The 26,227-nt window shown below is 42.3% G+C and overlaps 1 protein-coding gene across 1 annotated transcript in view; it reads right to left on the bottom strand.

Moving 5' to 3' along the window:
• BCAR3 (BCAR3 adaptor protein, NSP family member) overlaps window positions 1-21,311 on the bottom strand; it is a 114,483-nt gene extending 93,172 nt beyond the window's left edge. Inside the window, exons 1-2 of the mRNA XM_054036425.1 lie at window positions 21,152-21,311; window positions 7,291-7,618 (exon numbers count right to left, since the gene is read on the bottom strand). Of these exons, the coding sequence (XP_053892400.1) occupies window positions 7,291-7,610 (320 nt within the window). The 5' untranslated portion in view covers window positions 7,611-7,618; window positions 21,152-21,311. The remainder of the gene's footprint in view (window positions 1-7,290; window positions 7,619-21,151) is intronic.
• Window positions 21,312-26,227: the final 4,916 nt, after the last annotated feature.

Below are 26,227 nucleotides of genomic sequence, written 5' to 3'. Positions count from 1 at the left end.
CGGGGGAGGGAGGGGCCTGACGACATGTACCCAGAACCGCCCGCGACACTGTTTTGCATCATCCGGGCATTGGGATCTCAACCCAGAATTCCAAGGGGCGGCGGAGACTGCGGGAACTGTGGGATAGCTGTGGGATAGCTACCCATAGTGCAATGCTCCGGAAGTCGACGCTAGCCTCGTACTGTGGACGCGGTCTGCCGACTAGAGCACCTAGAGCATTTTATTGTGTGGACATACACAATCGGCTGTATACAACCGATTTCAATAAAACCGGCTTCTATAAATTCGAACTAATTTCGTAGTGTAGACATACCCTCCATCTCAAATGGATGTAACCATGCACATTCCTGAAGAAAAGTGTAGATCAGAGAAGAATGTGGTGGAAGCGCAAGAAACAGCTGCTGCTGAGTTTAGTTCCTTAAGTCTAGATGATCCAGGACTATGGACCCACTTGAGCAGTAGCCTGAGGGACTTCCTTGTACTGCATGGGCCACAGCAGGTGAAAAACTTAATGTTCCCCAAAGACAATGAAAATAGAAGTTTCTACCCAACACATTACTGGCGTGAAATCCCCAATGGTGACAAAGTGGAGAGGCCAGGGCTTATGTACTCAAAAACCCAGAATGCTGCATACTGTTTTTGTTGCAAACTCTTCCAGTCCAATTTTCCAGCCACGTTGGGTTCTACAGGAACAAAGGACTGGAAAAATCTGGCTAGAAATCTAGCATGCCATGAGAAGGCAGCAAATCACCAGAGAGCATTCCATAGGTGGAATGAGCTTGAGATGAGACTAAGGTTAAAGGCCACCATAGATGATCAGCATCAAGAGAAGGTTGCATTAGTTTCTTTACTGGCAAAATGTTCTGAAAAGGCTCATTGCCATTGTGAGAATGCTTGCTACCCAAAACTTTGCACTGCATGGCACTTCAGATCAGCTGTATGTGCCAAACAATGGAAACTTCCTTAAAATTAACAGAGAGTCCTGTGGCACCTTTAAGACTAACAGATGTATTGGAGCATATTGGGCATTCACCCATGAAAGCTTATGGTCCAATACATCTGTTAGTCTTAAAGGTGCCACAGGACTCTCTGTTGCTTTTTACAGATCCAGACTAACACGGCTATCCCTCTGTTCCTTAAAATTGTGGCGCTGATGGCGGAGTTTGATGCTGTACTCCAGGAGCATCTAAGAAGAGAGTCACCACCCAAGAAATGTACACACACCACTACCTTGGAAAAACAATTCAAAATGAGATCATACAGTTACTGGCAACAAAAGTCAAACAGAAGATTGTGGCAGATCTGAAGTCAGCAAGATATTACTCTGTTATTCTGGACTGCACACCTGACATCAGCCATACGGAACAAATGACTTTAATGGTGCGTTTTGTAACAACAGAACCTAGTGAAAATGTCCCTGCAATGGTGACTGTCAGAGAGCATTTTCTAGAATTTATTGACATTGATGATATTACAGGAGCTGGTATGACAAATGTGCTTTTTAAAAAGCTAGAAGATACAGGAATTGCGATAGCTGACATGAGAGGTCAGGGCTATGATAATGGTGCCAACATGAGAAGAAAGAACAGAGGAGTGCAGACACGGATCTGAGAGTTAAACCCTCGAGCTTTTTTTTGTCCCATGCAGTTCTCATTCATTGAGCTTGGTGGTCAGTGATGTAGCATCAGCTTCCAGTGAGGCTGCTGAATTTTTTAATGTAATTCAAAGCATCTATGTATTTTTCTCTGCATCAACTCACCGATGGCAAATTTTGAAGCAACATCTGGGAACATTCTCTCTGACACAAACCACTGAGTGCCACAGGATAGGCTTTTTGCCTCCACTCAACTTTCCCATCAAACACCAAATGGGGAAGATAGATGATGCCATAGTTGCCATTATGGAGGATAATGCTATGACAGGAACTGTTCATGGGAGAACAGTGGCAGAGGAAAATGGAATCACCAGAAACATACGTAACTTCAAATTTCTGTATGACTTAGTGTTATGGCATGACACACTGTTTGAAATAAATGTTGTAAGCAAGAGACTCCAAGGTGTTGACCTTGATGTATCTGGAGCAATGGAACAACTGGACAAAGCAAAGTCATACCTACAGTCTTACCGGTCAGATGAGGGATTTCAAAATGTTCTGAAGAGTGCACGGAAGTTGGCAGAGGAACTTCACACTGAAGCTATTATCCCACCCACTCAAGAATACAAGAGTCACTGAAGAAGACAACATTTTGATTACGAGGCATGGGATAATCCCATAAGAGACCCCAAACAACAATTCAAAATTGAATTCTTTAACCAGGTGCTAGATTGTGCAATACAGTCAGTTGAAGAAAGTTTCATGCAGCTCAAGGAACACAGCAGTATATTTTGGATGTTGCATGATATTCCAAAACTCCTCACTATACCCGAAGAAGACCTACACCAGCAATGCAGGGCACTAGAGACAGTGTTGACACATGATATCATGCGCGATATTGATGCAAGTGATTTAGGTGATGAACTGAAAGCCCTTCCAAGATACATCACAGCAGGATCAACTCCAATGGCTGTTCTGGAATATATGTGCACAAATAAAATGATCACCCTCTTTCCAAATGCTTTTACTGCTCTGCGCATACTTCTAACACTTCGTGTAACAGTTGCCAGTGGAGAACGCAGCTTCTCCAAGCTGAAGTTAATAAAAACACATCTACACTCCACAATGACACAGAAGAGGCTGGCTGGCTTTGCAACCATCTCAGTAGAGCATGAGCTGACGCAGACTGTGGACCTTCAGAAAGCAGTTCAAATCTTTGCAACCAAGAAGGCACGGAAAGCACCACTTTGATTATTCAAACAGATAAAAATGCCAGTGTTTACTATGCAGGCAAGAAAAGTTACATTTGCTGTTCAGGCGTTTGAAAGTTAAGTGTTACTTAAAAGTTTTGAACAAAGCATTTTAAGTTGTTAGTTCTCCTTTATTGGGGTAGGTAGCAGAGCAGTACTATGAGAGGAGTAGAACAGGAAGAAGGCAGAATTGAGACCTTTCAAAGTTTTGACCCAAGCAAGGGGACTATGGGGGCATCATTTGAGCTCCCCGCCTCAGGTGCCAAAATGTTGTGGGCCGACCCGGTCCACCAGGAAACTGACACCATGTTAATTTTTGCAGCGTCTCTCCGCCTCCCATTGTGATAGTTAAGTGTCTATCTCCCCCACTCAGTAGTTTGATGGCTTTGTTTACCTTTTCTGTAAATGTACTTCTATTGCCTCTTTGCTCAATTTATATTCTAAATCACCCATACATACACCACACAGTAATATTAATGATGATCAAGTTACCAATTTGCATATTATACCTTACAGGACACCTTTTAGATATAGATTATGACACTATCAAGTTGGGTTACATTGAGCTCATCAGGACAGTTGAGGCTCACTGCTAGATACTACGGAGCCCTTTGCCTTATGGCATTGGGGTGCTCTTAGGGTCACAGGGAAATGTCCCTATTTGGATAACAAGGCATTTCATATAATCAAATTACATTACACAATAGATATTTAAAATAGACAATCTACCTTGTGTAAAGTGAAATGTAATTTTAATAAGTAGTTCACATATGATACCATTAATACCCGTTTTAAATCAATGCCTGGGAGAAATAGTTTCCCCATCCCCCAACCAACTGATATTGAAAGATGACTTGACAAAGTATCAGGAGATATGAGAGGAATTTTTGGAAATAAAGACCAATTTACATAAGGGAGAAATATAAATTAATGCTCATAGTTGCACAAGACTACTTACGCTCGAGACACCTATATTTTTTCTTCGCTGCTCTTTACTTTATCCTGTGTCTTTCCCTGGCAATGTCAACTGATCCCGGTGTATGGTCTCCATTGTGTTTTCATGGTTTTATTCTTAACTTTAAACTCTTGGAAGAGTGTATTGACATATAAAGTCTCAATAAATGTTATTTTTAAAAAAAATCTATCCCAAAAGCACAATAATTGAGCCTGCAACCTTGACATTCTGAATCACAATTCAATATCTAGGATCCTCTAACCTCAGTTCATAGCAACTACAATGCTAAGCATTAGAACCCTGGCTCTATTGTTATGGCAACAGAGCGATGAAGGTGGACAAGGATTCTCCGAATTTCAAACTTCGTCTGGAAGCATTATTAAGTGAAAGTAGAACACTATATTAAAAAAAGAACAAAACGGGACACAAAAGAATTTATTCAGTGCTGTGTTGGAGTTCTCTTAAATACTCAAACTGAGCTGTCCTAGTGATTGCTTCAGATACACTTGCTCGCAATGCAGCTCCTACTCTGAGGAACTGATCTCTGACTCTCATTCACCATGAGATTCTACACAGAAATCAGCGGTACAAGAGGGATATCTATCTGTCTTATCAAACTGTAGGAATGCTCAGTGCCAGTGAGCTTAGACATACATATACCCTCCCTCACGTTGAGTAGAGCGTCCTCACTACACCAACAGTCCCATTGATTTCAACATGCTCAACATCGGTGAGAGCATCACAATGTGACCCCTGCTGATTATGACAAAAGTTCACTACAGGCAAATCATAAGTGTGCTCTGTATTTGTGTCTAAATGTACAATCTTATTTTTTAGTTATTGAATTAAGGTGCAGATTCACAACATGAGACACCAAGGAGGATGGCAGAATATGGCAATTTCTAGCTTTCCTAAAAAAAATAAAAAGGAAACTACTGGCAGAGTATGTTCACATTCAATATAAGCAAGGGGGAAAGAATCTGGCCCCATATGTCTGCCATCATATACATATTTATTTATGGATTTCACAGCTCTTTTAAACACTTACTCATGGTCTGAGCGGATAGTGACTTCAGTTCTAACATCAGTTGCCAGCACTGTAAACATTAGTCAAGAGCTACTACCATACATCTCTGACTAATCTAGCAAGGTGACTGGGAGACTAACCATATCTCCTACATGGCAGTAGAAAGTACTATTAGCCAGCTGTTCTAACAACATCCCTTATTATTTGAGTAGCATCATGTTCTCATTCTGAGTGAGGCTTGTCCTTCCCCTCTTGACACTTTTGTTCTTGCTGAGACTACAGCAATATTCCTAATAGTACAAGTATAAGTATATGTAATTTGGAGGCCCTATTCTCTCAAAGAGAGAAGGTATACCTCTTGTAAACTGTACTTGTGCAGTCAGGGCTGGCTCCAGGCACCAGCCCAGCAAGCAGGTGCTTGGGGCGGCCAAAGGAGAGGGGCGGACACATTGGGCTCTTTAGCGGCAATTCCGCGGCCAGTCCCTCACACACTCTCTCTCTCTCTCTCTCTCTCTCTCTCGGAGTGAAGGACCAGCCGCCGAATTGTCGCCGAAGACTGAAGCAGGGGCGGTAGAGCTAATCGCGATTGCGGCTTTTTTTCCCCCTGCTTCTTCTTGGGGTGGCAAAAACCCTGGAGCCGGCCCTGTGTACAGTAATTGTTATGTGAAGGAAGACTGTGAGAAAGCAACTGTGCATGACATCACATTCTTCTTTTGATAACATCTCTGGGTGCGTGCACTTTCTGATCACATAATAATTAAAAGGAGTTCAATAGGTTCACAAGCAAGCCCAAACAAGCAGGAAGCAATTACACCTCATGACCATTGCCCTATAAACCATATGGAGAGGAATATTATGTGCTCTGAAGCCTTTTACCCAGACTGATTTGTTGGATGGTAGAAAGAAACAAAACTGTTCTAGAACAATCTTTCAGCTTGTCCTCAAGCACTATTAACAATAGATTCAGTTAACTTCACCCTTAAAAGGAGAAGGCTGATCTGATCTGCCACAAGAACAGAGCTCATACAATTTCCCTCCTTTAATCAAAGGTTGTGTGATGAAATCTGATCGGTAAATACATTTTTACATTATAAATCCCAGCGTAGAAGTTCCATTCAGCTACTTTTCTTAACCATGCCAATTCTGACATCCAAGCCGCAAAACGGTATCTCATACTCTTTGTACCTTATTAATCCACTGTGTTATACTCAAGTTTGTTGTTTTCCTGACTCTGGCACCAGGGGCGGCTCCAGGCACCTCTGCAGCAAGCGCGTGCCTGGGGCGGCAAGCCGCGGGGAGCAGCCTGGCAGTCACCGTGAGGGCAGCAGTCAGGCTGCCTTCAGTGGCATGCCTGCGGGAGGTCCGCCGGTCCCGCGGCTTCGGCGGTGGGTACGCTGAAGGCGCGGGACTGGTGGACCTCCCGCAGGCATGCCGCCGAATCCGCGGTACCAGCGGACCTCCCGCAGGCATGCTGCCAAAGGCTGCCTGACTGCCGTGCTTGGGGTGGCAAAATACATAGAGCCGCCCCTGTCTGGTGCCCACCTGCGACAATCCTGCCATTCTTATGGGATTGTCAACAATACGTGGCCTATGCTCAGTGACTGTGTTTTTACAACTTTGCACCCCAATTCTTCTTCTCTATCACATACTAAATAACAGTAATAAATAATAGTATCCCTATTGAAGTCAGTGGGAGTTTTACCATTGACTTCAATGGAGCTAAGATTTCACCCTTTGAGTGCAACATCTGGGCAAACCTAAGTAGATATCCCACAAAATGGTATGAGGAGGATGTCCAGAGCCATTGAAGGATCAGCATCTCTGAAAATCAGGACATTTAGGGACTGATAGTCATTCTATTAACGTCAGTGAACACTCTCTCTCATACAGGTTCTTAGACTTCACTCTTTACTGTAAGTAACTGAGGCTTCCAGTAGTGCTCCCAAATTCTTCAACTGGAATTGGATCGAGCTTTTATTTAGTTGTCTAAATTTAGGTACCGACATTTGAAAATTTTGGCCAGAATATTTTTATCTTTACTAGGACAGCTAATTAGACCTGCCTCCCACCACCCACACACCCACACCCACACGAGAGATTTCCGAATCTACAGGAACAAAGCAACAAAAATTATTAAAATTTAGAATATTTAAAACTTAATCAAAACACCACCTAAGGCTTTTTTCATTTTAATCTATGGAATAAGATGCAAAAATTTCCCTTATAATTAGCAAAATGCATCGGATTTCATTTTTTGCGTAATTACATAGAAGCTGACCTAAAACCTGGCTTGTGACATGGGGCCATCTCACTAAGGGCTGACTCAAGTTGAGCACAGACTCATGGTCATGCCCATGTTGGCTCAGCCATGCCAGTGTAGCCTTGTAAGTAGAGGACAGGAGTTCTAGAAGAATACAGTACAGCTCTTACAAAACAAACATCTGGGTTAAATTTAAGACGGTACCTGAAGTGGAGTTTCTCACTCTTCCTGTCTTGCAGGGGATACTCCTCTATGACATCTTGAATCAAAGGTGACTGCTGCCTATGTGTTCTGGAGAATGGCAGGGTTCCCATATGGCTAAACATATCACAAGATCTAATGGGAATGGTCCCCTTTTTCTTCCTTGGGAGAGTGCCATGGATAGAAACATCTTGATAGGAGTCTACGTGATGCTCAGCCAGAGGAGGTTTGCTGCTCAAAAGATCCATAGAAGAAGCCAGTGAGAACTGATGGTTCACCTGCATGTTTCTGGGGAGAATTGCAAGTTTTCCAGCAGCTATCATTCTCAGCTCTGAAAAATAAAAATTGCCCACAGCATTCATCACTCACAAGTGCTGCCATTTTAAATGAAGTTAAATAACATTGTTAGCAGTTGTCTCTATTAACATTGCACTTCTTGTATTAGAAAGCAGACAATATATACTTTTCAAATATACACTAAATTATGACCTAATCTCATAGTTCCCAATCCTGCAGATTATTATACAAATGTGCTTAACCTTTATGCATGTGAATAGCCCCATTAAAATAATTGACTTAAGCACATATGCAAGCGTTTGCAGGATCTGGGCCATAATCTGCTATTACCTACAAGGTTTATCTTCTTATCTGTTGTTTTATCCTGAGTTCTTAGAAACCATTCCATTTGAAAGGTCAAACATCAATCTGGAATCATTAACTGAAACTAAATTGTCAGGAAAAAACCCCAACAATGTACAGACCAAGGCTCAGTTTAAAAGATTGCAAGTCTAAACTCAGTAGTGGGCACTACAGACCTGGTTAAGTAATAAGCATACTAGAGAACTGGGGCAAATATTTTTAAAAGCTTGTAAGACAAAGGATTTTATCCAAAAGATAAGGACAATAGATTATTGGAATTCTTTTCTGTAGGATACACAGGCCAACTGAGTCAAATTCACTGCTGGTATAAGGGGGATAAAGTTAATGGAGTTGCACACTTTACATTAGCGTTGAATTTGGTCACTTGTACCCTGGCCTACAACAAAGAGGTGTCTCCAACATACCTCCGCAAACATGAACAAAATTACAAACACTTGGTGTAAATTCATAGGGTCAGATTCTGGCCCCCGATAAGGCTGCTTTCTGCCACTCTGCAAATATAAAGTAGCATTAAGTGACTACCAAGGGATGCCTATGGTTTAGGGGAATCCACAGGTCCTGTAGTGATGGCTACACTGGCTCCCACTCCATCCACTTCCAGCTCCAATCATTAGAACATTGTCAGAGGGCTGGGGGTCTTTGTGGGTTATTGTAGCCAGGCATAATTTGGAGCAACATTGAGGCTGATCTCAGTTATGTCAGGGTTCAGCTCATAAAACTATCTTTACGCTCTCCCCTCCACTTTAACTGCACCACAACGGCCTCTTATGCTGCTGAGAATCTAGCCATGGACGCCACAAATGTGTCGGTGACTTGACAAAAACTCCCTCCCACTTTTTTTTTTTTTAATATAAACTATCCGTAATTAGAGCAAGGTATTTATGGTAGGATCTTGATGACATCACTTATAATGTAAAAGTGAAAAGTTCCATTTGCAGAGGCTCTGTAGAATTGCTCTTGCATGCTGTGTAATGTTTATAGGAAGTTGTGCTCTTGTAGATGTAGTCAACTAAAACGGATTAAATTTTAAAAAAAAAGTAGTAGTTTCAAGAGGTCTTTCTGACAGATTATGATGTGGTCCCTTGATGTGACCACTAAATTTCAGACCCTCCTATTGTTTACACCTTCATTCAGAATGTGGTTTGGGGAAGTCATTTCTACTTGGTGTCATCAAAAATATTGCATGTTCATTCAAAATTTAACTGTGTTGTACAGGCTGCTTTGCATTTTCGATTACCCATGCCAACAGAATTGATTCATAGGTAGGTCCAAAACAGAAAATGCCTGATATAGATCCAGGGCCAGATTCCCAGCTGGTGTAAATTGGTGTAACTCCATTGTTCCATATACTAAACATAGTATTGAGGCATAAAAGTGAACTAGTCCCAATCAAAGTCAAGAAATTAAAAAAGTAAAGGTTCTCAAAACTCACACTAACATTGAGGCTGGGATGAGTTAGGCACCCAAACCCCTATGTACAGGAGTTTGGAAGTCCCAGCCTAACTTGCCCATAATGAGCCAATTTTTAGAATTGCCTGGTTTTGCACCTAATGATGGTACTTACCATCTTCATAAAAAACCTTGAGACTGATAAGTGCGGAAGTATTATTATATTATAATAAATGTACTTTCCTCACTCTCCTTAACTCAAACATATGAGGGATTTTCCTCAAACTTGCTAGTAAATTCATCTCTGGGCTGAGACAAAGCATATGAAGTTTTAGCCTCAAAAGTTACAAGCATGCAAAAACAAGTGGCTATAATAGAAGAAGTTGCAATGTAACTTCAGCTATAGTTTGGCTACCAACAAAATCTGTGACACAATAACAATAGACTTCAGACTACTTCCTATGCAGCGATATCTAGAGAAAGAGGACCACCTACTTCCACCTGATATTGATTTCTAAAATAACAACCTGACAAACTTTCAGTGAAACAAGAAAGGCTCATCAGGTTTACTTTTCCAAGTACTAAACCATGAATTTGCTACTGCACATTTTAAAGCACCTCCACCCCCCACATCAACTATACTAGGGTTTCTCAAACTGGGGGTCGGGACCCCTCAGGGGGTTGTGAGGTTATTACATGGGGGGTTGCGAGTTGTCAGCCTCTACCCCAAACCCCGCTTTGCCTCCAGCATTTATAATGGTATTAAATATATAAAAAAGTGTTTTTAATTTATAAGGGGGGGTGTGCACTCAGACTTGCTATGTGAAAGGGGTCACCAGTAAAAAGTTTGAGAACCACTGAGCTATACCATAAGCCCAGTTTTCAAATGCATACACCTTGACAGAATATACAAGTCCAGCATTTGGATATTTAAATTCACACTTAGATATACAAAATGAGCATTTAAGTGCTGTTTTGAGAACTCACATGAGACACATGAACATCCTGCTTCCACATTTGATAAGTGATCTCCCCACTTGCAAAATACATATAGTTATACTTTAATTTTATTACATAAAAAGTTGATTACATTACAGCATTCCCCCCCCCCCAAAAAAATAGGTCTACTCAATTTGTCTATAATCATGCCTGCTAGCATCCTCACCAAGGGTCAGAAGTTGGACTTGCTACTCCTTGATGGACTCCTAAAAGCAAGTCAAGATTCAGCAACATAAATAAAACGGTCAGCCCAGTAATGCAAACAATTATCTGTCAAATTTTCCTTTTACTGAATGTCAAAGCTCGAAGGAATGAGCCCCTTTTCATCTGGAGATCCTGGAACGTTTCAACTGTTTCAGAGTATGAGCCAAGCAGGAATGCTTGAATTTACCGTAGATACAGTCCTAGAAAACTACACTCATTAGAAAACACTCTTTGCTTGCCAAAAGAGGTTCAATCAACAGCTGACACAATGGGTCAACACACTAGACAGTTTCTGAACAAAAAGGACTGGAATCCCAGTTCTGAACACTGCTGCTTGCTAACATGCAGTCACACTAGAGTAAAAGCCTGGGAAATGGTATAGCTTGCTTCTATTTAGGGCAGAACAAAAACTGATTCAGTCAGAGCCGTAACTAGCTATTTTTGCGCCCGAGGCAAGAATATAAAATTGCCCCCTCCCCCCTCCATATAATTTCATAGTAGTTACTTTGTAAAAAAAAGAAAAACATGTATAAGAATAATAGAACATTTATTTTAATCATAAGTTCTGCATACAAAATCAACTCATACATAAGGTGTGCATCACAGTGCATGAAACATACTATTTAAATAATCACAAATAAAATTTAGCTGTAGAACCATATCAGATACAATCAACAATTATTTTTCAAAATTGTACTTTTCGTGCTTTTAATGAGGCAAATTCATCAATAATTGCATCAAAATTAATATTATTCGCTACTTCATGTTCGATTGACAAGATAGGCATATTTGTTAATCTCTCCTGACCCGTGGTTGCTCGAAGGTAGTTTTTAATTAATTTGAGCTTATTGAAGCTTCTTTCGCATGAAGCCACAGTTACTGGCAAGCAGAGAAATATTCTTTATGCAATTTCTAAATTTGGATAAGATTCGGCCAAATTATATTCATGAATTAACTGGAGAAGGTCCAAACTAGTTGCGCATGAAACGTTTGGAAACAATGCCAACGCCTGATGTTTAAAACTCTGAATCTCTGACGAAATTTCTGAGGCATTCAAATCGCTGTCATATTTGAGATTTAAATCCACTGCTGCTTTGTGAAGATTAGTAGTGTCCATTTTAACAAGCGAATCACCCAAAAGAAAATCAAAATCAGAAGATCTCTCATTTAAAGTTTCATATCTCCAATTTAACTCAACTATTATGGTGCCAAACACGGTTTTTATTTGTACTTTGAAAGACTGTTCAGCTGATAAATTAGAAGATACGTCTGCACACTCAAAGTTGCTGCCTTTTTATTTTTGCTTTCTGGATTCAATAAATTCTGCTGGTATTTCTGTATTTTTTTTACAATCTGTAAAAATATTAACCATATCGTTATCGCTTTCAGGCATCTCTTGTAAAATATTTTGTAATCTGTTGATCATTTTACAAGCCTGAGAAACAGTGATGCCTTTTGCTTGTAGGGCTTTATTCACTCTGTCAATATGAGTTAGGATATTGCGCCATATGGCTAACGTGCACAAAAATTCATAATTAATTTTTTTAAGAAGGCTATTAGCAGTTGATACTGCTTCTGGACATTTCGATGCAACAGCGACATTTTTTAGAGCCTTGGTCACTTCTGTAATCTGTGAATTTAAGGCTTCAATTGCATTAGCTCTTGATGACCTAGTATCAGCATGACCTTTTAGTGATACTTTTAACATACCCATTAAAATATCACAGCGACTGGTTGAATGAGAAAAAAAATTTGTATAACTTTTATACAGTGGCAAAGAATGAAACCATAGTAGAATTTATGGAAGCCGGACGTACTCCGACTAAATTTAGACCGTGGGCTGAACATGGTACAAAATTCACTAATCTATTTTTTTTCAAAATGACAGCTTTGACACCTTTGTACACACCTGACATATTTGCGCCATTATCATAGCCTTGGCCTCTCGTGTTTGGTAGATCAAGCCCATCATTTTCGAGCTTCTTTATTATTTCTTCAGCTAATCCACTTCCCATTTTTTCTTTGGTTTCAATGAAGTCTATGAAACTTTCTTCTATAGATACAATTTCATTATCAATTCTCACGTATCTCACAACCTGGGACATTTGCTCTCAATGAGATATGTCTGATGTGCAGTCCAGAACGATAGAATAATATTTAGCTTTTTTTATTTTGGATATAATTTCATTATGAACTGGTTTGCTAGTAAGCCAATAAATTCATTTTGTATAGCTGGTGAAAAATAACCCACTGAACCTTTTTTATGAGTTACGATATGCTGTTTTAGTTGAACATCATAATGACTTATAAATTCCAATCAGAGCCGGCTCCAGGGTTTTTGCCGCCCCAAGTGGCGAAAAAAAAAAAAAAAAAGCCGCGATCACAATCGGCAGTAGCTCCACAGCGCCGGCAGCAATTCAGTGGCAGGTCCTTCCCTCTGAGAGGGACCGATGGACCCACCGCCAAAGAGCCCAACGTGCCGTCCCTTCCCCTTGGCCGCCCCAAGCACCTGCTTGCTGAGCTGGTGCCTGGAGCCAGCCCTGATTCCAATAGATTAAGAAATATTCCCGAATTAGGATTTTCTATACTGCTACACGATCCTCTAAGTGGTAAATTGGTTTTGGCGCAAAACATCATGGCATCAAGAATTATTTTTAGACTCTATTTTTGTTTATTAGTTTCAATAGCTTTTTGTAGTGCATCATCGACACATTCTCCGCTTACTAATCTCTTTTGTAAGGATTTCCATTTACAGAAATTTTCACGATGATTGTTTGAATGTTTATGTTCCACAAAACGGTTTAAATTGTTCCAATCATTAAATGCTACTTTCTGATTTGCAATATTAGATTTGATAAACCGCTGATCAAATAACATGTGTGGAAAACAAAAAATGGATGTACTGGTTTCCGAGTAAATAAGCCAATTACGCTCTATAGTTTCACCATTAAAAAGCTTTTTACAAAACTAGTCTCCGAAAATTTTCTTCCATCTTCCGATGTTGATTCACGGAAATCTGCAGATTTTCCCTGGTCAGGTCCATGTTCAATAAGGTGGCATCTTATTTTATCATTTATACAGGGCCAAGATGGTGGATCCTTAAAACTGATTTCAGTGATTTGCCTTGCAGAGGAATTATGTTGCTGATCGCGGCCGTTCACATTAGTTTTAGTCATGATATCGAAGGTGTCGAGTGTCTCATCACTGTCAGTAATTGATACTGAAGGTGAAGTTGTAACCTCACGATCCAATTGCTGGTTGATAGCAACAATCATTTCTGAAGTTGTATAATTCTCATTGTTACTATTAGATAGTGGTGCCAAACCTATGACGTCAGAGACGTCAGCTATTGGTGTATTCCCATAGTTTGATGCATTTTTCACTAGCCAGTTCTCCATTGTCATTCACATTTTTTCATTTTCTACTGTAGCATGTTTTCGTCGTTTACGGTACTCTGCCCCACTTGGACGTTTAGAATTCATACTATTCATAATGCAGGGTCTTGTTTAATAGACTGGAATAAAAATTAAAAATACATAAATGTATTAAATTCATCTAAACATTAAACAAAATTAATATATTATAAAGATCGCAGATTCCCAATCTGTGATCTCCATAAGAAATAAGGAATGATAAACAAAGGCACTCACCGTTTGGTGGGTCTTAAGTGGATCCGAGAAGTCCTAATATATTATAAGTGTGTGCTCACTGGGAATACTAGCACTCGATTACTCGAATGATGGTTGTTGTGTCTGCAGACAAACGCACTGACGTCATCTTTTTCTGCACCCCTCAGCTTTGCATGCCCGAGGCAAGTGCCTCACTTACTAATCTCTTTTGTAAGGATTTCCATTTATAGAAATTTCCATTTACAGTGCCTCACAGCACTGGATTCAGTCTCCTATAATGCTATATCTAAGGTAGGAATTTTGTATTTTCATCTATAGTACAATATTTCTGTCCCTCTTAATTCCTGCTAGCCCCATAAGCAAAGTAAAGACAGTTTTTGACCATCTGTGAAGCAAATTGGCCTTAGTCAGCTACAGAAGAATCAAGACTCCAGATCCGGATCTCAGCTAATAGACAAGATGTTTTCCAGATTCCGTACATGGATTCTGAAGGGACCCACCCACCCTTTTATTACGTTGTAAACAGAGGAAGCACAGACCAAGATTTCTTTAAATGACCATGTACATTAATGAATGTGGATGCATTGGGAAATTTTGTAGGGGGATTGGAAACAGGGTGAAGGCATTTGTCTGCTGGGCAAAACCAAACAATATTGCATTCCAAAACAGAAAGATTCTATTCACCTCATTGCTCAGACACCAACCTGATATATGCCCTATAAATACACCTAAGATGGAGTATTCAAAAAGCTATCTTGACTCTGATTTAGGAATAAAAATGCCAACATTATGGTTTAATCTGCCTTTCTGAAGCAGACACCTCCCCCCACCATGGGAGGCTACTTCACAGAGTAAGTGGTCCTTTTGGAGAAGGAACAATAAAATAAGACTAATGGTGAAAACTGTAACTACAGTCTGTCCAGGAGAAAACCTCTCATTTGGCCACAGAAATTAGATTCATTGCTGTCTGCCCCTTTTGTATTTGCGAAATCCCCATTTACAGCCTGATTCAAATCCCATGAAGTCAATGGGAGCCTTTCCACTTATTTCAAAGGACTCTAGATCAGGGTCTTAAACTGTCTTTTCAAAATGCTAAGCGATTAGTGCATTGTTAGATATTTATGAAAACTGATTCATATCACACTCTAGGTTGTGCTCCAAAGCTCATCATACAGAAAGATGCCCATTGACTTCAGTGGGGGGTTTGTATCAGCTCTTTGGATATATGTCTGTCTTGGTTTGGTTGTACCTTCACTGATACAAACCTTCCTCAGCCCTGTCTCTCACTGCTCTCTCTAGCAATGGAGTTAAGAGGGATGGAGCAGAGTAATATGTGCATATCCAATTCAAGTAAACTATTCTGGGACATTTAAAGGGACACAGTCAATTTAAAACACACACCTGTTTGAAAACATTTTAGTTACAGTACTATTATTACAAGCAATTCCTAATACTGTAATTGAAAGAGATTACAGAAAAATATATATTTCTCAGTTTGTTTACTTTGCACATTTTCAAGCCCTTTGTGTATAGTCCCTTTCACCATTTACAATGTATAGTCAGCAAAGCCCTGATCCTGAAATTGAATTGGCACTGGCAGCCTTCTGCACTCAAGTGAAGGACTCATGCAGAGTCAATGGCAGGATCAAGGCCTTCAGTTTTCCCTATTGCTGGTGTTTGTGGTTTATCATATCAAGAGAGAAGAACCACACATTAAAAAAAAAAAAAAAAAAAAAGTGATTGAAAACCACAGAAGTTGGCAGGTGGCTTGGATAGACGTAGTAGCTGAAAACTATTTTGAACTTTAAAAAATAAATAAAAAATAGATAGATATGTTGATTTTCTCCCTATCAGGGAATACACATTTTTCTGTCTTAGTGTAAAGTAACCAAGAAAATAGTTAAAAATCAAACAAGTATTCTTGCACCAAGAGGTGCTTGCATAAAATTATCTGGGATTAAAAAAATTCCTGCGTAACACCAAGCCTTTGATACAGGTATTATAAAATTAATTGGTACTCTAGCCTCCATGGCAAACTGGCCTGAAGACTTTGAAAAGAATACAAAGGTTCAGGGAATCCATAACCTGATACGATAAAGTGGGTGAGTGGCGGAGAGCACATGCAAGAGTTCAAAGGATCTAAACCTCTATCAGTAACAAGCCAGAGTCTGCCAAGCATCAAACACATGAGATTACAGACAGATCAGAGCTTTGAAACGGCTCCCGAAAAGACGTCAAAAGTACAGTAATTAAAAAAAAAAGCTGATTAATCCTTATCCTATATTATGATAAGCTCACAACCTATTTGAGCAGTTTTTTATAACCATTATTCTGAGTCAGTGGAAAGCATATAAATAAGGATGACTTGGGTTTACTCAATATCAGTTTCAAATTAAAATAAAACTGTGGCCAGCTTACTTTTCATACTAGATTTTTAACTCGCTATTGAGAAAAGTTTAACTGAACAAATCCCCCATTGTTTGTAAAAAAACATTTCAGATCAGTCTTTTTATCACATCATTTCATTAGATTTATAACAACTGGCCACAAACTAAATTTTTACTTTTATATAAAAAGTAATGTATGCATAAAATTGAAGTATTAGAAATATTTAAGTGTTCTTTGGGATTGCTAGTCATTTAAATTGTAACATAATTAAGATAGTTTTTAATCAAAATCTACAAAATTAAAAATGCATTTTGTCAAGCAGAAAACCTCTACTAAATCATCATGAATGTTTCTATGATGAACATTTAAAAAAATAATTCTCAGCCAAATCCTGAGATCCTTACTTTAAAGCTCATTCTGAAAGATTCTGAAAATCTGACCACCTCTCAGAAGATGCCGAGTGCCCTCAAATTCCAATGAAGTCAAGCCTTTAATTTTTACAAAGTCCTTAACCCGGAAAAATTCCCACTGATTTCCATTTGCCTAATTCGGGAGACCTGGGTTTTATCCTCAGCTCTGCCATGACATGCTCTTATTTGTCTTGGACATGTCACTTCACCTATTCCTCAGTTTCCCCAACTATGCAATGCCTTGAGATCTATGAATTAAGAAACAAAGCTATATAAAAGCTAAGCATTAACTATTCATATTACTAGGACTCAATAAAAACTGAGTAAGTATCTCATTATTTGGACCTTTCATCATACTATAGAATTCCCTGAAAATGTTACATACCCCTGTTAAGGTAATATGAAATTAGACCCACACAGTGCAACTGCTCATTATCATTTGAATGGCTGATCTGCCATTCAAAATCAAACACCCTTGACTAGGGATAAAAAAAAAAAAAAACCTCTGAATCCTCCTTTTCTCCATTCCTGAAGATAAAATTGTGGTCAAATCAGAGTATTTTTCAGCTAGCTTTTTAAATGAAAATCACGGTTTCCCAGGGGTGCTGAAACAATTTGTATAGTGGGGGTACTGAGAGTCATTGAACCAAACTGTTACTCCTGGGGGAATTCTGTGCTGCTGCACGTGCACAGAATTCATGTCCCCTGCAGGTTTCTTTGCTTTCCCACAGAAAAATGACTTTCTGACAGGGAAGAAAAGGGAATCTGCAAGAACAGTCACACATCACTCCCTAGCAGAGCAGGTACATCATTTCAGGCACCTGGAGCAGCCAGCGGAGAGGTAAATCACCACGGGGCTGGGGACACCCAGGAGCCAGTGGCTCCTATCCTGAGCCAGGATCAGCTGCTAGTCACAGCTGGGCTGGAGGCCAGACAGGACTTCCTCTTCCCCTGCAAGGAGTGTCTGGGGCAGTGTCAAATCCACCCCCAGAAACCTCCCCCAGCTGCAGGAAGCTCCGCATCCTTCCCTGCTTCCTGTCCTCATTGCTCCTCAGTTGTGGGGGGAGGGGTCACTGTACAGGGAGCAGGGCCGGCTCTAGGTTTTTTGCCACCCCAAGCAAAAAAAAATTTGGCCGCCCCCCACTTTTATTGGCTTTTCCACATTTGCACTTTGCAATTTTTGTTTGTTTGTTTGTTTTGTTTTTGACAGTTTAAAATTACAAATTCTCTGTTTTCATTTTTTTTTGTTAGTGAAATAAAACAATTTCCTACTAGTGTACTATTTACTCACTGGGCCGACCATGGAGTGACTTGGGCTGTGTCTGCCTGGGCAGAGCTAGGGCTGCCCCTGCGCCGGAGGCCTTGGCATAGGCAGGATGTTAGCTCCGACCCCAGGGCTCATGTGGTCTGTGTGGGTCAGACCAAGTCACACTGCTGGCAGGCTACCCAGCCTGGCTGTCGCTGCCGAGTAGCCAGAGGGGCCTGGAGCTGCGTGGGAGACACTGAACAGCTCTGCCTCCTGTCTCTCCTTCCCCATGAGCAAGGCACTGCCCTCCAAAGCTGAGCACCGCAGCCCTGTGCTGGCAGGAGCAAGCAGCGGGCGTTGGGGGGCTGCCCGGTCTCTCCAGCCAGGGCACAATCACCTCTGCTCCCCTGGAGCCAATCCCAGTCTGAAATGGCTGTAGCAGCCCTGCCCACAGTCCCATGTCTTGCTATGCAGCGTGGGGAGGGGAGGAGGCTCTGAGAGCAGGGCTGCATCCCGGCTCCCACACTGGCCTAGGGCCCCCATGGCTGGAGGGGCAGTGGACCCTGGGGACCCTGGCTTGGGGCAGCCTCAGCAACACCCCAGAGTCCTGGGCGGTCACCCTGCGGCGTGGCCGGGGACAGAACCAGCAGGCTGGGGTAGCGCCTGTAGCTCTCATGTGTAGTGAGCTAGGGCGGCTGCGGGGTTCGGTGGCACCCGGTCAAGAAAACAACAGGGTGGTCAGGATCCAGCCCAGGACACTGCCTCAGGTCAGAGCCAGGGCCCCAGCATTATGCCGCCCCTGGTAAGTTGCCGCCCCAAGCACCTGCTTGTTTTGCTGGAGCCTAGAGCCGCCCCTGAAAGGGACCTGCTCCCCCATCCACCCAACCCCATGCATATGGTCCTCCCATACCCAGACACCCCTGACAAGCTTCACTGGGTACATCCAGAACCCTTCTAGCCCTCCATACCAAACCCCACCTCACTGAATCTCAACTCCTGCTTCTGAAGCCCCCTGCACCCAGACCCCCTGCCCCCAGACCACCCCCCACTGAGCTCCCTGCATTCAAACACCACCCTGAAGAGCCCCACCCCCCTGCACCACCCTGAGCCCCCACATCAAGACTCCCATACCACTGACGCCAATGAGCTGCACCCAGATCCCCACCACAAGCCCCACTCCCCCCACTGACACCCACACACCAAGACCCCCCTGCTGAGCCCAAACCAGCTTCACCTGGAAGCCCCTGCAGAGTCCCATTGCCCCTGCACCTTGAACCCCCACAATAAGCCTCTGTGCATCCCGATCCCCCCACACCTAGACCCCCCAGATTGTCCTATACAGAATCCTCTCACCCCCACCTAGATCCCCCCACACTTGGTTCCTGTCTGGTTGAGCCCGCCGGCCTCAGACCTGGTGCAGAGAGGCAGGACCCAGGGTTTTTCTAGGGCAGGTCCAGGCCTTGTGCTGTGTCAGGTTCGGGTCCGATCTCACCCCTGAGTCTGTATCCTGGGGATGGAAGGGGGCTGCATGGTGATCTCCCACCTTCAGCAAGCCAGTGGCCTGTTCTCCACACTGCCATGCTGGAGCCTCTGCATTTATTGACAAATAAAACTTGCAGAATTTTAAAATATTGTGCGTTTAATTTTTAGGCACAGAATGCCCTCAGGAGTAAATGTAAACTCTGTAGATGATGGAAACTCCTTTAAGCCAGGGGGTGTACCAGCACCACTAGTTCCAGCACCTATGCTGTTTCCCCTCTGTACAGACATACACAGACAAACTGACAAGACCATCTCTTTTTTGGGGCATGGGGAAGCCATTTATTATTATCACGCTGTTCTATTCCCATGATTTCTCTGAAATAGTTCACATGGATGTGCCTGGTAACTCAGAGTTCTTTCCAATATAGTAAACATACAACTCTTCTATCTTGTATTACTAATGGATTTATGTAAAAAACAGTAACAGATCAGGACAAGAAGCAGCATCTTGGTATGTGCTCCTCAAACAAAGCAAAATGATGTAATCAATAACAGATCTCATCATTTGTGACTTGACACTCAACATTGTATCTTTCCTTTGGCTGCTGTGTAGAACACGAGCCTGAATGCACCAGCTGCTTTTGACTTTTAAAATAATAGTCATCGTTTACCTATCTTTGTGTACTGAATGAAGCAGTTCCCACAGAGCCCGTCTCTAAACTCCGAAATCTCTTCCTCTCAAACGCCGCAACGCTCTAAACGCCTAAAATCGAGACCAGATTTAGTTCAGAGCTACCAAATAGTTTAGATGAGTCAGATGTGAGCTCTTCTCTTTTCTCCCCTCCCCCTGGGAGACAAATACAACCAGCTATTCATTCGTCATCCAACAAAGAAAAAGAACAATGTTGTCAACACAGTTACATGGCATGCTACTTCTCTTTCTTTGCTAGCTTTCGAAGAGATTAGTTGAAAAGTTTGTCTCCTCGAAATGTTCTACCTCCAGCTGAGCCCCATTCAATTAATTTGCAAAGCAGCTAAATCTCCTTTGATGCAGTAATCAGGGTATCACACCAAACGATTAGAACAAATACATACGTTTTTACACACACATACAAACCCAGCATATTTTTAACAAAGCTCACTGATCATCTGTATATGCAAGTGCAAACGCCAGCTCCGTCTGCTCAAAGTAAATTAGTTGGGATATTTATGGGCAAATTCCAGTGCATCACTATTACCATGGTAACACTTTTCATTTAGTTAATGGCTGTTCATTATATAGACCAAAGATCTCCACATTAAAGTCTCCTAAAAGCACCCCGGTCGAATCATTGTATCATTACTGGGATAACAAAATACAGAGAAAAACAGCGATGTAAAATCTTTAAAGGTTTCTGGTTCAGTGACTTGTCCCTTTGCATAATCTGAAGTTAGACAAGTAATAGGGAGCCACTTACCCCTCTGAAGAGCCTCGCACACTTTCAGATCAGTGCAGCATAGCCTTCATCTCGGAGCCAGATCGGTTCGGGAATGCAGACAGACACTGGCAGCTTTCAGTCAGATCTCACAGCTACACCAGAACCACGTTGACTGAACAGAATTCTTCTAGTCTTTTGAAGTTCTAATTGAGCAGCCTAGAGCTCTGTGTACTGCGTGCAACAACTCAGCAGCTGCAGACACAGTTCTGAGAGACACACAAGCCAGCACTCAAGCGGTGATTTATTGCTTTCCAGCCACACCCCTTGGTAGACTATTCAGGCTGAATCTCGCTGAACCCCCTACATAAATGCTATTTACATGCGGTGACCTCCCGTTGCCCTCTTCCATGGATTTGAGAACTTTAACTTCTCTCTGTAAGATACCACTGAAGTGATGATTTATCACTTCCTCATACAACCTTTCGTGGGCAATCCAGACGGCTACTGTCACTTCACTCCCAGATAATGTAATTATATTAGGAGCTATTTTTGCTCACATCCAGACATGGGTGCAACTAGTTTGCAGTGTAAAAGTGTATTCACTGAGACAAAAGCCCACCTACCTGTAAATGGTCGTGACCAATTCAAACAGCAGGTGTTGGGTGCAATAAACAAACAGCTCTTTCCCTCAATGAACTAACAAGGGCTCATTTACACTGAGAAAAGCAGCATATGTAGAGATCAGGCTGCCCCAAGTAGACAGAAATGTTGTGTCCCTCCTTCCCATCACTTATCTTCCCCATTGTGCCAATGCAATGCACTGCATGTGGACTGGTACATATACCCAGCTCATCCATCTCCTCTCTCAAGCTAGCCTCCCTTTTACTTCTTGTTTATACTCAGATGTATCCTCCTCATGCCGAGGGAATTCCTTTGCACCTTCACCACTCAGAGTTCACCTGCCATCACATCTGCAACAAGTACTCCTGTTCTTTTAGCTTAACTCTCACTCTGCTGAATCACTGATTTCATGCCTGGATCACTGCAGCCCCCTCCTGTGGTTCACTTCCAGTACTAAGCTGTTCATAACACAGCAACACGCCTTCCAGGGGCAACACGTAACTGTTCACAGTGGGGAGGGCAGTATAAAGGTTCTGGGAGGTACGTGACCACCTCACAGTGGTTTTCAAACTGTGGAGCATGCCACCCTAAGGGTGAGTGGTGACACCAGGTGGCTCAGGCCAGCCCCACATGGTGGAGTTCAGGGAGAGAATGCCACCTCCACCCCGACTCACTTCAGCAAGCCACCCAGCCTGTCTGAGTTTTGGGGGTGCAACCAAAAATCTGGGGTGGGGGTACATGAGCCCACATGCCTCCTACCCCAGGCATCGCCTCTGAATTGCCTTCTCACCTCTAGATGTAACATTCAGGCCAAGTGTGCCTGTCTCCTTGTGACTTGGCAATCCCCTGGAGCTTGAGGATGATTGTCTTCCATAAAATGATAGCCAGTTACCCCTGGTGGATCCGCAGGTGGCTAATGAGGCTGAGCCAGGGTCCACAGATTTTGTCACAGTTGTGGCAGACATTTCCCAGTGGAAGGGGCTGATCCACAGAGAATAGCCATGTGCTAACTACACTCTGCTACCAGCATTAGCTCAAGTGACTGTAGCCTTTGCTTAGGGACGCAGAGGTCTTGGGTTCAAACCTGGCTGCTGCTGCTGTCACACTTAAAGGGCTAGCTGCCCTTCTGGTCTCTGAGTACATGCCTTTACCTTTTCTCTGATGGAATCATGCAATTCTCCCCCTGTCAGACCAGGACCTAAACTACAGAGAACCCTGTATCAAGCATGCTAACCAGCGGGTCTGACTGGATTCAGTACCTGTGGTTCTTCCCTTCAGGAGCTTGTGACCAATGAACTATGAAGACCCAAAACCAAAGTACTATTTATTTAGCCACAGAACAAAGCAAACAAGATAAAGGGGATTTTTAAAACAACGGGTCTGCATGCTTGCTTTTCTTACCTAACGCTCTAGGCAGGTCTGTCGGCCCCCAGACTCCTAACCTCTGGATCTCAATCTGTTATCTGTTCTCTCTCTCCCCCTGGCCTTAAGGACCTCTCTCTAAATCCAGCCAAAAGCTTCTGTTCTCAGTGTCCTGCAGCTTCTTTGTCCTGCTCTCCAAAACCCACCTGCTGAGCTCAGCAGTGTGTCTGGAGGTGGAACTTGAAAGCCAATGGCTCTTTCACTGTCCCTTAAGTGTTGGTGGATAGACAACTCAGTTGAAGCCATTATACTCTTTTCCTGCCTATGTGCAAACAGCCTCTTCTTGAATTAACCTAATGTATTACATTAAACCCCTTATAACAACCAGGCAAGCATACAGAACATATAGTATTCATAAATTATTACAGTCACCTTCAAATCTATCACTGACCTAACCAGAGGGTTATTGCTTACATGCAAAGGTAGGCACATCAGCCCCCATCCTGAAAGATTTTTCTGGGACTGCTACTTTTTTCAAAGATATGCTCACATTCCATATTGGATCCCTTCACTTTTCCAATTCAATATCCCTCTTTTTCTCCTTTGTTAGATGCTGATCCTTCATTGATGTCTCCAGTTATCCAGAACAATTTTGCTAATATTGTTATTTTTCTTTCTTTTGTCTTAGTGTATAAGTCACAAATCTAAGGACTTAACTACCATTTTCCTTAATAATGTTGCAGCAGCCTGTGAAGAGCTGTCTCTGCCTTACCAGACAGAATGATATTTAATTGATCTCTAGTGGTTGTTTCTTTTTTAAAATATTTTTATGCACTATTTCTAAATTTTTCATTTCAATCTGAAGTCTACCCCTTTCACTGTCTTTCTCCTTTCTTCCCAGAAGCAATTCTAATGAGCTTTCCTCTTGTAACTTCATTATAAGCTTCCGATATAATGTTGGAGTTTCCACCATTTTCATTGCTTTCAAACTATATTGTGGCCTAGTCTTAAACTATCTAAATGACAAATAATTAGCAGTAGATTATTCATTTTTAGGGCCTTTGTGCCATACCTGAAAGTAGCAGAAAGTGGAATATGCTCACTCCAAACCAATTAGCCAATATCAGATTATAAAAGGGACAAGATTAGAATATAATCAGCCATAATTAAGGCTGCACGTTTGTCACGGAGGTCACAGAAGTCACGGATTCTGTGACTTTCCGTGACTTCTGCAGCAGCTGGTGTGCCTGGCCCGGGGCAGCTCAGGCGGCCCCTGCCCAGTCTCATCTGCCACTGCTGGGGCAGTCTCTGGCAACCATGCCTGCAGCAGCAGGAGTTTGGATGTGGGAGGGGGCAGGGTGTTGGGGCACGGGACAGGGTGAGGTGGGCTCTGGGCGGCGCTTAGCTTGGGGGGAGAAGGGGGCTCCCTGGAAGCGGTGACATCCTCCTTGCTCAGTTCCTAGGCAGAGGCTTGGCCAGGCAGCTCTGTGCGCTGCCTCTGCCTGCAGGCACCACCCCCACAGCTCCCATTCGCTGCAGTTTCCAGCCAATGGGTGCTGCAAAGCTGACACTCTGGGTGGAGGCAATACGCAGAGCTGCCTGGCCATGCGTCCACCTAGGAGCTGAGCGAGGGGGATGTCCCCGCTTCCGGGGAGGTGCGGAGCCAGGTAGGGAGCCACACGCTGCTGCCCACCCCCCAAGCACTAGAGGGGGTCCTGGGCTGAATGCTGCCGCCACCGCCCCCCCCTCCCCCGAAGATTTAGTCAGGGGTATATTGTAGAAGTCATGGACAGGTCACAGGCCATGAATTTTTGTTTACTGCCTGTGATCTGTCCATGATTTTTACTAAAAATACCCATGACTAAAACATAGCCTTAGCCATAATGTATAGATGGTGAACGTGAAATCCCTTGATAGTGGATTTAATTTCTGCCAGGCACTCAGAATAACCTCTCTCTTGAAGCTTATTTTTATGCATTATCCTGAATATTTATCTGTCTCCAATCAGACCTATCTAAAATTGGATGAAAGGTTACATTTAAATCACTTCACAACAGAATAAAATCCAAAGTGAAACTTGACAAGATAGTAATAAAACATGGGCCTGAATCTGGAGCATTGATGGAGCCTAAGGTAACTTCTTAGCCCAGCAAGAACCTTTAACTGAGAACAAGTGCTTTAAGGGATGGGGAGACAAAGGAGGAGGCTGGGACTGAGTACTCTGAAGAAAGAAAAACAGCAGGACAATTTGAGAGGTGGGTGGAAGTCAGGAAAGGGGGCTTTGCTATGGGAGTGGAGAGTAGAATTCCTCCAGAGAAGAGGAGAGGGTCAGGAATATTTGTGATGGGAAAGGAGTAGCCAAGCCCCTCAAAGCTGGAAAGAAGGGAAGATAGGGCGCTGAATGGGTTACAGAAGAGTTAAGATCAGATCAGATGCCTGTGCTGAGAGATATCATATAGGTGGGAATCACCTTCAGGACCTCAGCGCAGTTTATACCTCTGCTCAGTGTTCTAAGAGTAGACTCAAATTCTGTCTGTAGGGGTTGTTGGTATTTGTTTGTTTGTTTTTTGTCAGCTCAGGATGCTGAGGTTATTTTCAAACTGTAGTTTTATTTTCTCATTTTATGGTAAAATTTTCAAATAAATCCTAAAGAACAAAAATTAAAGAAGCTATCCCACAGACAAGCTATGGGGAACAAAGATCCTTCAGCAGAGGTTTCATTAAGGGATCTAGTTTATTTCCCAAAATGAGTTAAATGTAGTGTCAAGTACAACACCTACCCTTCTGTCCCCTGGCCAATTGTGATTGCTTTACAAATCACATTTTCCTGTTTAAAATGACACTTCCCCTCCCCTTCCACTGTGGAAAAAAAACAAACAACACACAAAGAACAGGTAAAACTGTGAAACTGAGTATAAATGCACAAAGTAAATAGACTGGGGGAAAAAGCAAATTTCTCTCTTGTGGTGTAGTTTGTAATAGGTAATAAAAGGGTATGGACAGTATCATTTTAAAAAAAATTGATGGTTTCCCTTTAAATTTTAGTAGCATACAGTGTAGTGCTCCTAACCTGATCTAACACTCATCAAATCTAATCTTCAAAATGTAAACTGAATGGCTCCAAAAGGCACT

This window comes from Malaclemys terrapin, chromosome 8, assembly GCF_027887155.1.
Source record: "Malaclemys terrapin pileata isolate rMalTer1 chromosome 8, rMalTer1.hap1, whole genome shotgun sequence".
NCBI classification, from domain to species: Eukaryota; Metazoa; Chordata; order Testudines; family Emydidae; genus Malaclemys; species Malaclemys terrapin.
This window is presented reverse-complemented; position numbering and strand designations above follow the sequence as displayed.